This window comes from Protopterus annectens, chromosome 7.part0, assembly GCF_019279795.1.
Source record: "Protopterus annectens isolate FY-2018-M chromosome 7.part0, PAN1.0, whole genome shotgun sequence".
Taxonomy (NCBI): Eukaryota; Metazoa; Chordata; order Ceratodontiformes; family Protopteridae; genus Protopterus; species Protopterus annectens.
In genome coordinates, this window is record NC_056739.1 from 1,185,028,398 (window position 1) to 1,185,044,444 (window position 16,047).

General features: G+C 38.9%; 1 protein-coding gene across 1 annotated transcript in view; it reads left to right on the forward strand.

The window, feature by feature from the left end:
- Positions 1-2,630: 2,630 nt before the first annotated feature.
- BTBD1 (BTB domain containing 1) overlaps positions 2,631-16,047 on the forward strand; it is a gene marked incomplete in the record, with an annotated part of 873,751 nt that continues 860,334 nt past the window's right edge. The window contains 1 exon segment of the mRNA XM_044077796.1: positions 2,631-3,327. Coding sequence (XP_043933731.1) covers positions 2,924-3,327 — 404 coding nt within the window.

Genomic DNA, 16,047 nt, shown 5'->3' on the forward strand with positions numbered 1-16,047 from the left:
GCTTCTGGTACAGCAAGTGTTTTTGGTAACCACGATGTTAAAAAAGTTGTCATATTTTTACCCTCAATATTTTCAGGTAGTCCAAAAATTCTTATATTGTTACGACTGGGCCTGTTTTCCAGATCATCAACCTTGTTTTGAAGTAAAGTATTTTGTTTAAGAAGAAATTCAACATTGTTTTCATTTTCTTTTATTCTACCATCTATGTCATTGAGAGTTTCCTCTATACCAGTAAGCAGAGATTTTTGTTGTTGCAGGTCTTCATGATGTAGATCCATTTGTCTGGCACTTCTTTCTTTAAAGTTGTCAATTTCAGTGTCAATTTTAGTAATTAAGTCCTGTAAGTTGGTTATTAAAGTCTGGATTTCTTTTTTAAAGATAGAATCTTGACTGCTTCTTTTTGAAAAGCTCATGATGGTATTTTCGGATGAGAAAAATATTTCCATATGAATATTTGACTGGCAAACCTGCCTCCTTTAAATAATTTTTTTGATATTGTTGTAGGAGTTTATATTAGTCAGGTTTGATGAAAAAAAAATATTCCAGATGTAAGGTTTAAAGACAAAATTCCAGGTTGTAGAAGTTATCTTAGTGGAGCTGATAGAAACTGCTACTCAGTGTTCATCTTGGCCATGCCCTCAATTTTAATACTTTCCGAGGAGTAGTTCACTATCTTCTCTCTAGAATAGAGAATATGTCTGTAAATGATGAGGGAAAAACAAAAATCAGTCACACGTTTTAAATATTAGTATTACTCACTAGGAAAAGTTGATAGAATTATATGATCTGTATTAACATGCATTCTCTGAAGAATGTGCAACTATATTTAGCAGCTGGAAGCATCACTGCTGTATCACAAATCTTAAAGGATAGAACAAAAATAGGAGATTTCTTTAAATCTGATTGAACTGAGAAGTATGATTCTACTACAAACTGAACAAATATAGGCTTATACAAAAATAAGTTTTTGGATTTAGATAATATTGGTGACAAGACACCATGACTGCACAATACAAACCTATTAACTTACGTCACTACTTGGATAATATGGTGATAATGGAGCACACTGGACTGAAATGGTGTTCTTGCATGATGTTTGAATTTTACAGCAGAAGCGTAATGGTACACTTGAGCTGATGTCATAACATTTTAAATCATGATCACAGGTACATTATTTCAGTCAAGTGATCTCCATTATCACCTGGTTGACAGATACTATACCATGTAGATTTGTTAGTTATACTTTAACGTAAGTTATTTGTATTGAGCCTTTATATAGTATTTGCAAATCTTGGATAACTACCCCCAGCATTTAGAAGTTACAGTTACGAAGTTTATCCACAGTTGAGGTTGCAGTTTTTTATTTTTGTCCACATCTCTCCAAGCATACCTCAAAACTGTTTTGGCTTTGTCTCAAAATGTTGCTCTGTCTCTCCTAATTATTTTTCTAGGAGAAAAGGTAATGGATTATACTTAATGGATAAAGCAATAATTAGTTATAGACTAATTACGATTCTCTAACTTTGCCAATTTTTCAAGATAATACTATTGATATTTTAAAAAGTGTCTTTAATTGTTTCTGGAGGCAAGAGGTTGAGTGCTAGACAATGATGGAGAACAATGCATTGAGCGTAACTCGCGTTTGTATTTATAGTCATGAGTTATGCTCAGTCCAGTATGCTCCATTATAGCCAATAATATACCCAAGTACATCTCATATTCAGTTTTTATTTAACTATTTATTTATTCACTACCAACATTATAATCGAGAAGGGACTCCATCTCTAAAAGAAAAGCAAAATTATAATATTTATTATATACTAGGATATATATCAGTTGTGATACTAAAACTTTCAAAAACAATGTTGATATGGGGTAGGTATTGTAAAATTATGCTAAAAGCAATTATTAAGTGTATCCTGTCACTTTCTAACCTCCTTCAATGTCAGTCACATTAACAACCAACAACCCTCTCAGAAAGTTGTATTTTATACACAAACATATTGTTGCCCTCAGCACCTGTCATTTAAAAATGTACTAATCCTAAAAATGCTGTCCTTATATACTTTATAAAGGGATACACTATTTTCATCTGCTCATTCTCATAACCACAAGACTATTTTTAGAGGCATGTTTCTCCACTGCCCAAATTTTTACAGAACATCCAGGTTTTTGTTCAATACTTTTTTGTTACTCATAAAATGTGAGGTTTCCTGACAATTCATTGAGGATTGAAGTAACTTCACAAAAAATAACATACATTTGGGTTTCAGTCTTGCATGCCCTTCGGGAAATGCATGATAACACAATTTTTGTTATTCTATCAACTTTCTGGGTTTATAAAAGCAACATTTACAACTTGTCCCTATTTTGTGTCTTTACGCCCCCCCCTATTATTTAGGTTTTGTCCACATTCCTTGAACTAAGATGTTCAGAGGTATGTTTAGAGATGCTTTCCTATAAAGCACGTTTTGTATAGCTCTCTACAGCACACCGTATGTTACAGATAAAACATTTTGTACTGTTTGTGAGAGCACTAAGGTTTCTATGAGCTACTCCAAAAAAAAAAAAAAACACGTTTAGTTTAAGTACAGATTGTCACCAACGTACTTCGCACAGTAAACAGCAAACTTGATGACCAAAGTATCTAATGACATCGTCGTCACCTTATTTATCGGGAACAACATCTTAACCACAGTGTGCCTCTTATTGGAGGAAGCAAATGTTTCACAAACGCTGGAGCGTGTACAGTGGGAACGCATACTGTCCGCACACCGGAAATATGGTACGTCACTGTTTGTATTATAAACTGAAAGCAGCAGCTGTTATATCAAAATGAAAATGAGGGCGCATTGTGGTTTCCTTGGAAATATAGTTAACATTTATTTTTAAATTCCAAGTTTTATATTAGTCTGTCTCAGAAATGGCTACTGGAGGAGGTGGACCGGCAGCATCCGCATCTCCTGGGGGTGATGGGGCCCCTTCTAATTCTCCTTTCAGTGATGGGAAAAATCCAGCAGGGTTAGTACCAGTACCAGACTCTCATTCGTTCTCTCTGGGTATTCAGAGGGAGCCCATGTACAACTGGCAAGCTACTAAATGTTCTGTGAAAGAACGCTTTTCCTTTCTTTTCAATAACGAGTTGTTAAGCGACGTCAGGTTCGTTGTAGGCAAGGGGAGACAAGCTCAAAGAATACCAGCTCACAAGTTTGTTTTGGCTGCGGGGAGTGCGGTCTTCGACGCCATGTTCAACGGGGGCATGGCGACTACATCTGCCGAGATAGAGTTGCCCGATGTGGAACCTGCTGCTTTCCTTGCACTGCTGAGGTACATGCCACACTTTAATTTACCTTTGTTTAAATCCCACTGAATCCAATAGAAGGAACAGCCCCAGTCTTCTAGCCACTAAAAAAACATTTATAAGATTGCACTCTTTGTTGTCACCTGCTTGCTTACGTGAGTTTAAATATAATTACGTTTAGTTTAGCATCTCTCGGACTATATCATTTGACAGTTTTAAATATTATAAGCCCAGTTCACATTAGCTGCCGTTAATGTGTCTAATAGTAATGTTTAAACATTGGTTGTTTTAACATTTTCTCGTGAAGTAGATTTAGTTGCAGTATGTCTTCACGGTCTGTGATTGAAACATTGTATCACTTGCATACCACTCCACTATCTAGATTTTTAGCAGATTGTCCACTTTTTTTTGCCTCATATTTTGGTTTGTTCCTCATAAAATTTGCAGTTTTCTGGCAAGTTACTGAAGATTGAAATCACTAAATAATGACACAGATTTGAGTTTCATGCTTTATATCCTTCGGAAAGTGCACGCCACCATTTTTCTATAGATTTTTTTAAGTTTATACTAGCCGTATTTAAAATGTGTCCCTATTTTGGGGCATTTGTTCCCCCATTATTTTAGGCTTTTTTCCAGACTTCTTGAGCTAATTGACAGAGGCATGTAACTAGCTGTTCTTTCTAAAATCTTGGAACTTTTAAGTCTTACGAAAATGTAACGGGTTATGTTTACTTTATTATCACGCCCCCTGAAAGTATTGCTTTGAAAGCACGTATAGCTCTCAACCAATCAGAGACACCAAAAATAAACTTGAGACCTTAATAAAATGAAGAAATGTAAAACAAGTCTGTAACTTTAGTTAGTGCCCTTATTTATTAAGTGTACGTCAGTTTTTTTTCCCCAAAGTCGTCAGTTTTAAGAAGGACTAAGAGGGCCAGACCTAAAATTTGAGTCTAAATTAGGGATGTCCCTGAAAAATCAGGGATAGTTGAAAGGTATAACAGCCAATGGGTCTTTCACATTTGTGCATGTTGTGGCTGAATAATGAGAACTACAAATATATATATAAAGCATTTTACTGTAATGTGTACTTAAACTGCAGTTGTTACATATCCAAGAGGCATGTTGTAGAGGAGCAACATGGTCATCACTACTCGCTACCTCAGTCTCTTAAAGTGTCTTGTGCCATTTATGCTCATTGTGATTTTTCTGCTCTGACAATATTGAATATAGATCAATACTGTTATATGTGTTTACTAAACTTGAAAGAGATGAATGTTTATCAGTTACTTAACTTGGTAGTTTTCATCTTTTCTTGCATTATCATCAAAAAGTTTATTTTGTAAATAGTATTGTTTGGCTTTTACTTGGTCTGCTTCACCTCCACCTTGGAAACCTCTTTTGCTGTTTGTTTATTTTTAATGGCATGTCTAAGAGTCAGCTCCTGGAGTTTTCTCCTGATGAATCTGGGCATCGTGGTGCAATGCAGCAATTGCCTCCTGTACACAGACAACCCTCTCCTCCTACCACCCGACACTACAACCTGTGAGAGATGCACTTGTATAGCCAAACTGGAAGCAAAGCTCTCTTCACCCAAGACTGGTCTAGACAGTCAAGAGTAGAAGGTGAACACTTGCACCACACCACACTCCTCACATTGTCCCACAAAACCTACACCACCAGAACACACACATAGAAACACGAAACACACACCTACATTCGTGGAGGCTCTCAATAAAAATCTTCTCAAGCAACAGAGACCTCCAAAGCAGAAACTCAAGCAACCTCCACCCCCCCAGCACAACCCAATTGACACACAGCCCACAAACTCAGTGTGCCACTCAACCACAGCCCATAAGGTAAACCAACGTACCCAACACACTAGTCATAGGTGACTCTATAGTCAGGCACACTGATGTCCCACTCACCAGGCTAAACAAGGAGAAGGTTACTGTCAGCTGCCTGTCGGGTGCCAGGATCCGCCACATAACCCACACTCACATCACTCCACAACAAGCACAAATATGACTGTGTCATTGTCCATGTTGGTGTGAACAACCTGAGATGTACCTCACTGGACTACATGAAAAGAGACATGGAAGAGCTCTCCGACCTTGTAGCCCATGCAGGTGTGACCCTAGCCCTGAGTAGCATCCTGCCATCACCCAGAATGATACCACAGTACGAGGACAAATGATTGACTTCAACAATTGGCTAAGCTTCTGGTGTCATTCTAAGGGGATCCAGTATCTGTCTGCCTTGGATGACATGATCGACAGACCACAATGCTTTGCCAGAGATGCCTGCACCTGTCGCCCTAGAGATTCCGGATACAGGCTAAGGCTCTTGTCACCCCTATATTGCCTTTTTTAGGCAAGGTTCAAATGACAAATTCACCACCTTAACAGGTACAAGCAAGCAAAATCTGAGGGTAATGCTACTCAATGCTGGAAGTCTAAACCTCAAAATACATTCACTCGAGGTACTCCTTAAAATGGAGAAAATCGACATCTGTGCAGTGACAGAGACCTGGTTCAAGGCTCCAGAGAGCACCCCTGCATTACCAGGCTATAATTCATACCACACCTTTCGGCCGCCTAACCGGGACTGAAACACTAAAGGCGGAGGCGTGTCCATATTCATTAAGGATATCCACACCTCCAGGCTAGTTGCTCAGCATAATGCATCTGAGATTATCCAAGTGCAACTAACTCTGGGCAAGACCGCAATCCAAATTGTAACTTGCTACAGATCCCCCACCATGTCCCAGGATTCCCACTCATTTCTTGATGCACTGGAAAATATTAGGGTACAACCCAACACCCTAATAATGGGCGAGTTCAACTACCTCACCATTAACTGGGAAAACTACTCATGTACCAACTCTCTTGCTCAACGTTTTCTGGAATTCATAAATTCTCATGCCTTGGATCAACTTATCCACACCCCCACTAGGGGCAGCAATATCCTAGACCTGGTCATTACCAACATGGGCGACCGGTGTTCCACACCAGAGGTCAATTCCTCATTGGTTAGATCCGACCACAAGCTAATCACCCTAGACATCCACATCCTGCCCCCATTAGGGAAACCACCGTAAAAAATTTCTCCAAAGCCAACTTCACACTTCTTAAGACAGAAGTGGCAAACTTCACGACACCCATGCAGATGGACAATAGAGGTACAACTGCTGAATCCTGCACAAATGCCCTTTATAAGCACTTACACGAGTAAATGGATTGTGCTATCCCTAACAGAAACAAGATGCTATCCTCCAAAAAAGGAAACCAATCTGGTGGTCCCCTGCCAAATACAAGCTCTACAACAGAAGAAAGAAAACTGTTGCAAAAAAAGAGTAAAATCCTATGATTGGAGGAACTCCCTGATCAGCCTCAGTAAGAAGCTGAGATCCCTCATAAAATCCTCCAAATCTAGTTACAAAAACAAAATCGCCACTGATTCTAAAGACAACCACAAAGCATTCTATAGCTATGTCAAGAATCTCAATGGCAACACTCAGATCTGTTCCGAGTTGCAGCACAATGGTACTAAATATACAAAACCAACTGATATTGCCGACATCCTGGCAGATAGGTTCAGTGCTAACTTTACCCCCTCACCCCGTAAAGGGCCCATCTCTATACTGGAAGAGTGCAAAGTTCCTGTAATCACAGCTCCACAAGTAAAAACCCCACTCTCCAAAGACAAGAACATGGCATCCCTGGGACCTGACAACATCCCAGGCTGCGTTCTACACAAACTGTTGAATGAACTGGCACCCCACCTAAGCACCATGTTCAATCATAGCCTCACCTCAGGCTTTGTGCCCATTGAATGGTGCACAGCAGCGGTTGTCCCACTCCACAAAGGGGGAGCCACCACGGACCCCAGGAACTACTGCCCCATTAGCCTAATGAGCCTGGTCTGCAAAGCCATGGAACATATCATGGATCTTGTACATAAAGACATTGGTAATCTCCAAACTCTGGACCCCACCCAGTTCGGGTTTGTAAAAGGCAGATCATGTCTCCTAAACCCGATGGACTTCTTTGAAGCAGTCACCAAAGCTGTAGACGAGGGTAAGGTGGTTCACACAGTCTATTTAGATCTCGCCAAGGCTTTTGACACCATCCCCCACTCTGGAATTATAGATAAACTCACTAAACTACGTATAAATCCCTATGTCACAAGATGGGTTGCCAACTGGCTCACTGACAGAACCCACATTGTGAAAGTAGCAGACTCCAAATCTGACTTCAGACCAGTGACAAGTGGAGTACCACAGGGTTCAGTCCTGGGTCCTCTTTTGTTTGGTATCTACTTTTCTGATGTACAGGCTAACACAGAAGGTATTTGGCTAATGAAGTTCGCAGATGCCTGCAAACTAGGAGCCATAATCAAAACTCCTAACCATGTGGACATCCTACAAAAGGGCCTCACGGTGACAGATGCCTGGTGTCAAAGCCATGGCCTCAAGCTCAATGGCAAAAAGTGCATTGTCATCCCCTTTAGTAAAAACTCTGTACCCATGAGCTACCACATAGGTGGCAATCTACTTAACACCAAAAATGTGATGAGACCTTAGGACACAGGTGGACAGCATTCTGTCCTCTGATAATGACATCGCCACAGAAGTCAGAAAATCCTTCTGTGTGGCACACCTCATCACAGAAGGTTTCTTATCCAGGCAAACAAGAGGTAATTGTTCCCCTCTGCTTGTCACACAGACCCATTATAGAGTACAACGCCCCTTTTGGTATGTACCTCACAAGACATCTACAACAACTGGAAAGGCCGCAGAAATACCTCACAAAGAGGATTACCGGCCTCAAACAGATGCCCTATGCAGATCTAACAAAACTCCAGCTTTACTCTGTCGCATATCGCCTACTCAGCTATGTCAAACCTAGAGTTGTTGGATATGCTCCACGTAAAGAAATCCCAATCCCTCTGAGCTACACGCTCTAGGGACCTAAACCTTGTCACTACAATAAACAGAGCATACTGGAGTGATATATTCCTGTCCCAGAGACTTCCCTTACTTTGGAACAAACTACCTATCTATATCAAACAAAGCTCCTCATTAGCTCTATTCAAGAAAAATCTTGATGATTGGATGGGAAATAGGAAATTCACCCTGGGGATCACCTCTGTGGCACTGCTCGACAGGGGTACAGGAAAATAATTTTCTTGGGTGGCGAAACCCAGGATACCTTTTTGGCTAGGCTTATATAGGCCCTGGGGCCAATAGCTTCATTACCTACCTATGAACCTATGTTGTGAATCTGTGGGAGGTACTGTGTTGCACTAGCTTGATTCTTCCTCTGAGTTTCAAGGTCCAGGGTTTAGCAGGTTAGTCCAGGTTAGCCCCATTAGCATCGCTTATTTAAAGGGCAAACCAGTTCTCCTTGTGCACTTGTTTTCTTCTCCCTTTTTGGGGATATTTTAATTATGGATCTTTGTTTTAAAAAAAAAAAAAAGTCACACTATACTGTTTTATTCTCGAAATGTATTATGCATTTTGCTGTACACAAGGCTAAACCAGCCTTACAAGTGATTTCTGGAATTGCATTGTATTTTTAGGGTGCATCCCTTTATTATTACTTTTTTAATCAAACATAATTTTATTAATACACATGTTCAGTTAACTATTCTAGATAAGAGCAGTCTGCTTGCATGGTGTTCTGACTTTATCCCAAAGGTAACAAACAATATGACAGTTCCACAAATAATCAACAAGCTGTTGTATTTTACCATATCGGCTACCATATCGGCTAGCAAGTAGTAGCCAGACATATCCTGTCCCCTTGCATGAGCTGGAAGTCTTATTTTAATTTCTCCCCCAAAGATTTGTAGTGGTAAGGGGTTGCTGGCAAGGCAGGAGGATTACACTGACATGTATTCCACCTAAAACTGCTATAATGGAACTTAAGAAAATTCTGGCAGAAATAATCGGTCTTCAGCAAGAAATATTACTTGTAGGTGGCGACTTGAGTTTGATTTGCAGCAGTGAAGATCTGTCTGGCGGGGGGCTAGAAGGGAAAGTATAACAAAGGAAAGTAGATTTTTGAAGAAATTTATGAAAATGTTTGGCATGGAAGATGTGAATTCAGTAAGAAGAGTTCCGAGTGAATTTACATATTATCCCCAAGATACGAAAACTAGGTTAGTCTAGACAGAATTTACATTTCGCAGGAACATGTGCATTTAATTGAAGGGCGTGGTACATACCCAATAACTATTTCAGGTCATGCGCCAATAATTAAAATAAAAACACCGAGTAATGAAATAAAAATGAGACACTGCTTTCCCACCTATCTGTTGAAAAGAGAGGAATTTAAGGAATGGGTAGTGGAGATTATTCAGGAGCTGTTCAAGTGGATAGAAATTACTTCTGAAAATATAGCTAGGGAGTGGGATAAAATTAAGGTGTAGTTTAAAAATAGGCTGGAAATAAAAGAAAGGGAGCTATGTTTAAGAAGTAACTAATTATTTAGAGAGACTGACAAATGTGAAAGTATTGCAAAATAGGGTGAATCTCTGAGAACAATAAGAGGATCGACTGCAGAAAATAAGGGATTACATCAGTAATTTACATGAGTTTAGAAAGACTGCTGTTAAGCAACTGTTTTTTAATAATAACACTAGAGCACAAAAACTTTTAGCACGACAACTCTGGCAACAGAAAGTAGAAAGGGCTGTCGCCAAGCTTAGGGAGTCTATAACAAGGAAGGTAACGAGATCCTGTAGAGGTATTAGAAATATTTTGGAAATTCTATGAAAGTCTGTCTAAAGCAGAGAAATATGGAATAGTTTATGGAAGAATTAAATATGCCAAGGTTAGAGGTAGATGACTCTCTATTACTAATGGTTAGAATAGGAGGAGATTAGATAAAAATTGTGATATATAACCAATCTACAGGAAAGTCCCCAGGAATAAATGGTATTCCTGTGGGAGTTTGGAAGCTAGGAGGGAAAAGACTGATACAGTACTGTTCAACAAAACCTTCCAGATCTTTAAGAGGAGAAGTACCAACATTCTGGAAGAAAGTAGTGGTAGCTGTAATACCTAAAGAGGGTCAAGATCTACAAGACCCAAATTTATATAGGCCCATTTCAATAATTAACAGTGAATATAAAGTGTTCATGTCTGTAATGGCTAAAAGAATGACAAAAGTAATGCCAAAATTGATAGATATGGATCAGTGTGGTTTTGTGGAGGGGAGGCAAACATTTGACTATTAACAGAACACTGATGGTCCAGAGGGAAGCAGAATGTACGAAGATACCATTGTTGTGTCTTGATGCCTAGATAGCATTTGACAGAGTAAGCTGGGATTTTATGAGCAGGGCACTGGAAGCATTTGCATTTCCTGAAAAAATTATAAGGTTGATTAGGAGGATATGTGAGGGATCAGAGGGAAAATTAAAGTGGGTGGGGTTCCCTCTTATAATTTCTGCTTGAGCAGAGGAACCAGGCAGAGGTGTCCCCTTTCCCTTTTATTTACATTGTATTTAGAACCACTGGCAAAGAAAATAAGGGACTCAAATTCAAGGATATAATGGTATAGAAATGTTATAATCAAGAAAAGCTGGTTCTATTTGCAGATGATATTATTTTATATCTGACAATACCGGAAAGAGACATTACAGTGTTGTGGAACATTTTGAGACAGTTTCAGATCTTTTTTGGGATACAGAATTAATGAAGCTAAAACAAAGGCAATAGGGGTAAATTACATGTATACACACACGCACGCACACACACACACACACAAATTGGTTCAGTAGTATTCATATTTATGGGGACTTGATAAAATTAAATATTTAGGGGTGTGGATTAAAAATGATTCCAGTGTGGCAGTTTAGGATATGTGGGAAGAGATTAAGCAAAAGATAATACAAAAACTGAGAAAGTGGAAGCTTTTTTATATGGATATGGCTAATAAGATACAAGCAGTCAAAGTGTTTCTAGTCCCTTTAGTCCTTTATACACAGGTCAGCATATTTTTATCAACCGGAGGAGAAGTTCTGGATAGCAATTAATAAAGAGCTTGAATGGCTTTATCTGGGAGGGGAAGATGGCAAGAGTTAAGTGGGATAAGATGATTCTTCCAGTAGAACAGGGCAGATTGGGATTACCCAATTTAAAGGGATATTTCAAAGCTACACAGTTAAGGCTTCTGTCGATAGCACAAGCAGAAAACTCTGAAGTGGAAAGGGATGATGAAATGGGGGGGAAGCTCAAGAAGCAAGGAGAGACTGGGATTTTGGATGCCGAGTTTTAAGGAGAATAACAATAGTGATATAGAATGTTATATCCATAAAGTAGCAGAAAGTATTTTAAGAACTAAGCCAACGCTGGAATGGAGAAAAGAGATATAGGGATATAGACAATAGGGGGCTGGAATTTATTGGAGAAAACTGGCAAAGGAACCAAGGTATTAAGAGCAAATAACTGGAGAGAGAAAGGTAATAGAATGGGAAGAGGTCAAGAATTTATTGGGATTGCAGATTAGAGATTGCCTTCCTATCCAGGATTGATATCAGAGTATAGGCAAAGAGAAATGGGGGGGGGTCCTAAGCAAAAGACAAGAACTGGTAGAGTTTTTAGTAGAATCTAAAACAGAAGCTGTGATTAAAAAGGATAACTAGTAGAGCATATAGAATATTGCATGATAACTATAAGAATCAGTCAGAGTAGGTTAGAAAGGATTGGGAAGAGATTGGATAAACAGTTCACAAAGAAACAATGGGAGGATATATGTATGTCAACCAAATATGCAACAAAATCTAGAAGATTTAGGATTTTTGCTTGGAAATGTTTACATAGATATTTTTATACCCCCAAGTAGACTCCAGAGAATTTTTCCTCTGGTAGACGGCAAATGTTGGAGGTGTGACAGGGAAAAATGAGGTACTTATTTTCTGGGAGTGTGGTGGGTTGGTGGACTTTAAGGATTCCCTGTGAGATGCACTGTCTGAGATGCTGTATGGGCGTATTAGTGTGATGAGGGAAATTATTTTTCTGACCTATGATACAGAATCGGAATTGCCAAGACATGGTAACGCCTTGCTATGTCTAATTATGGTGGCTGCCAAAAAAGCAGTTACTAGTAAATGGAAGTCAAATTCTAAACAACTATATTAGAAGTATTGACTATAGTAACAGAGATAAAACAACTGAAATTGAAATCTTTAGAAAAGGGTAGGAGCTAACTGCATAGGACAAAAAATGGAATTGTGGGAAGAATACATACGGGGAGGAATGAAGTTTAAAAGAAGGCGGAACTTAAATGAGCTATGTAATGTTTGACTGAAAATGATTGGGTAGATTGTATGCAATATATAATATCTACAACTGAAATTGTTGGTATGGTTTGTGATGTAAAATGCTTGCAAATTGGATTGTGTTGGTGTGGTTCGTTTTCATTTGTATAAATGTATGATTGCTTATGTTGTAAGTAAGGGTTTAATAAAAAATGTTTGTTTAAAAAAAGGGGTAGGAATTGAATAATTTTATGTAATGTTTAGGTTATATGATATATAGCAATATATGTGAAGTATAATGTTTGTTAATGTTAATTTAATACAGTTTAATTATTTTTGTATAACTGTTAGTGTCTGTCACAAGTGAGGATTCAATAAAGTTGTTTAAAAAAAATTCTCCTCCTACTTTCTCTGTTTCCGTCCCCAACCTCATTACCCTATTCCACCATGTCCATATTTTCTTTCCCTAACTTTTTCTTGTCCTCTTTTTTTTTTTTTTTTCTTTTTTCTTTTTTTTTCTTTTCTTCTCTTGTGTCCTGAGTATCTCCTCTAGTGTTTATCATTTCATTTGTATTGCATTTACAGGGGCTCTTCCACTTCCTAGTGAATGCCTTTTTTGCAATTAGGAGTTTAGGGTGAGGGGTTCATAGTCCCCAGAAAAAAATATTTAGTTAACCCTAATTCTCTCTCAACCGTGTCAGCATCTCTCTCCCAGGTCTTCCTTAAGTCATTTAAGCTCCTCGCATTCCAAAGAAAAATGTTTCCATGTTCCCTGCTCACTCTTTCGACATCTCAAGCATGTTTGATCTGCCCCAGGAAATATTTTGGCCAGTCTATCTGGTGTATAAAAATATTTGTATTGGCACTTCCACGAGAAAATCTGGTGCTTGTGTGACTTTGTTGCAGTTTTGGTAGGCAGATTACTCTCATGTTGTATGTCATATTTCACTCTGTGACAATCAAACTCATTTCTCTTTGCCCTTAAATGTGTAATTCTCTTTTAAAAGTTGTATTTTCCTAACTGCCTCCCCATTAATTCTTACTTCCCTACCAAGCCTCCAAGTTCTGTTATCCACTTAACTATTGGGAACCATTCATCCTGTTTCTGTTAAATCAAGTTTGTCCATCTTACTTTCATTCTTATCCCCTGTTAAGGATTTTTTTCCCACAGTGGGAGGACTCTGTAGGTTTCCATAAGACTTTCCCAAGCCATAGTTTCTTCTCACTCTATTATTTGGCGCCAGTATTGTATCCTATGTATCCAGTGCCACCCCAGAGTCTGGTATTTATCTTTTCTTGTTGTACATATAGGAAGGGAAGAATATTCTATGTCCAAATTTTTAAACTTTTGATGTTGAGTTCTATCATTCCTACTTCTACTTCCTGTAATATGGGCACAATTAGCTGATTCTTATTTGTTCCCCATATCTGCTTTAATGAATCTTCAGGTTCAGCTCTGCTGTCCTTCTCAGAGATATAATCTCCTGCTATTCTAGCTCACTATTCTCCATTTTAACGCACTTCGTAAAAGGACAGGTATACATCTTGTACAAAGCTTCTAATGCATGCAATACCCATGCCACCTAGCTTATCATAATCCATGCTACCCTTGGTGTTCTTTCTTGCCATGCATATTCTTTCATCCATTTCCCAATTTTTGTATATCTTTTTCTCTCAACTGACCACCGGAAAGCTTGCAAATAATATAAAATGTGAGAAATCCACATACCAATTGAGTGTCTGGAAACTTTGAGCTAAATCTAAGTATAACCATTTCTGTAGTTACAGGTTTTTATGTATTTTCCTGTATTTTTGCATGCATCTGCCTAGCTGCTGCTGTTTTTTCTTTTGCAGTTTTACCCACAATTATTCAATCCCAGTTTTCCATATTCCTGGGTATGCTTCTTATAGCTCTCCTGTCTCAGATACATTTACATGTAAGCCTTGTGTCTTCTCTATGTTAACTTTGTAGCTTGATAATTAAACTTCCTCCATATTTCCTATAAGGTAGATATGTTTTCTTCAGGATGAGCCATAGTTATCAAAACATTATCAGAGACAGAGATCCATAACTATCTGTTCCCAGTGGTACCCTCTAATGTGCAACCTCCTGTTTTGTCCCCCCCCAGTGGCTCCAAATACAAAGCAAACAAAGCTAGTAAGAGGGGGCACCCCTGTCCAGTTCCTTGTGTTATTGGGAATCCCCCTTATAATCCTGCTGTTACTTTGACCCAGGCTTGGGATTCCTGGAAAACCTGCCAGATTAACTCTGAGTCCCATGGGAAGTGTATTACTTCCATCACTTCAGAAAAGTAATCCCACTCCACGCAATCAAATTCCTTTTCAGCATCCAGCCCTAGCTGGCACATTGGATTGCCCCTCGTAGGCATCCTGGATTATCATTCTAGTCCTTATCTGGTTATCGGATGTTCACCCCCCCCCCCCTCCCAAAAAAAATTGTTTGGTCTAACAAGATACATGTGGGTATTACCCTATTTAAACTTGTTGCTAGTATAGCCATAAATAATTTATAGTTGTGGTTTAACATAGATATTGGGTGGCAAGAGGTGGGTGACTTGAGATCTTTCTCCTGCTTATAAATGAGTGAAATCTGCCATTTTCCAGGATGCCACCCGCTCGGAGCACTGTGTTAAACAATCCTCGCCATACGTGTCATTTCTTCCATTACCATCTACATCTCAAATGGAAGCCCATCCAACCCTGTGGATTTTTCTCTCCTCATTGCCTTCAAAACGTTCCATATTTCTTGCTCAGTGATGTCCATAACTAACCTTGTAGTCTCCTCGTCTGCTAGTGTCCTTTAGATTGATTTTGATTTCTCTGAGAAGTTTAATAATAATTTCCTAGTTATCTCTTGTTGCTGTTCTGAGTGACATAATTCTGCATAATAAGCTTTGAAAACCTGTAAAATTTTGTGCAGACTCCCTCCCATCTTCAGAGTCTCAAAGCTTAATAGCCCTTTTGTACTGCTGCTGCCTTAGTCGCATTGAAAGAATTCTAATGCTATTTGGGGTGGTTTAGAGATGCACCTTCTGCAGTAGGTGTCTCTTACATTAGTATTCTAGTGTATTCAGCCCCCTGTATTTCTTGTAATATTGCCTGCTTAACAAGAAGTTCCTTCTCAGTAAGATACTTCCTTTTTAGTTGCATATCCCTAACCCCCCTTGACCCCTGCTCTGTGGTCACCCTGGCTTGCAACATCTCCTGCTTTATTGATAACTTTATTTTGTATCCTGCTTACATTGTTCTCAATTTACTTGAATTTTAGTTCCCCATCTGGGCGTTTTATCCTGCGTCACTCATAGTACCTTTTGTATAAACTTGTCATTTTCTATCTTAAATGCTAGAAATCTCCAATGCTTCAGCATGGGGGTGGGGGGTACATATGTGCACTCTAATACCAGCTTTGTTACAGTGTAATGGGCCAACTATTACTACCTGTAGCATATACTCAA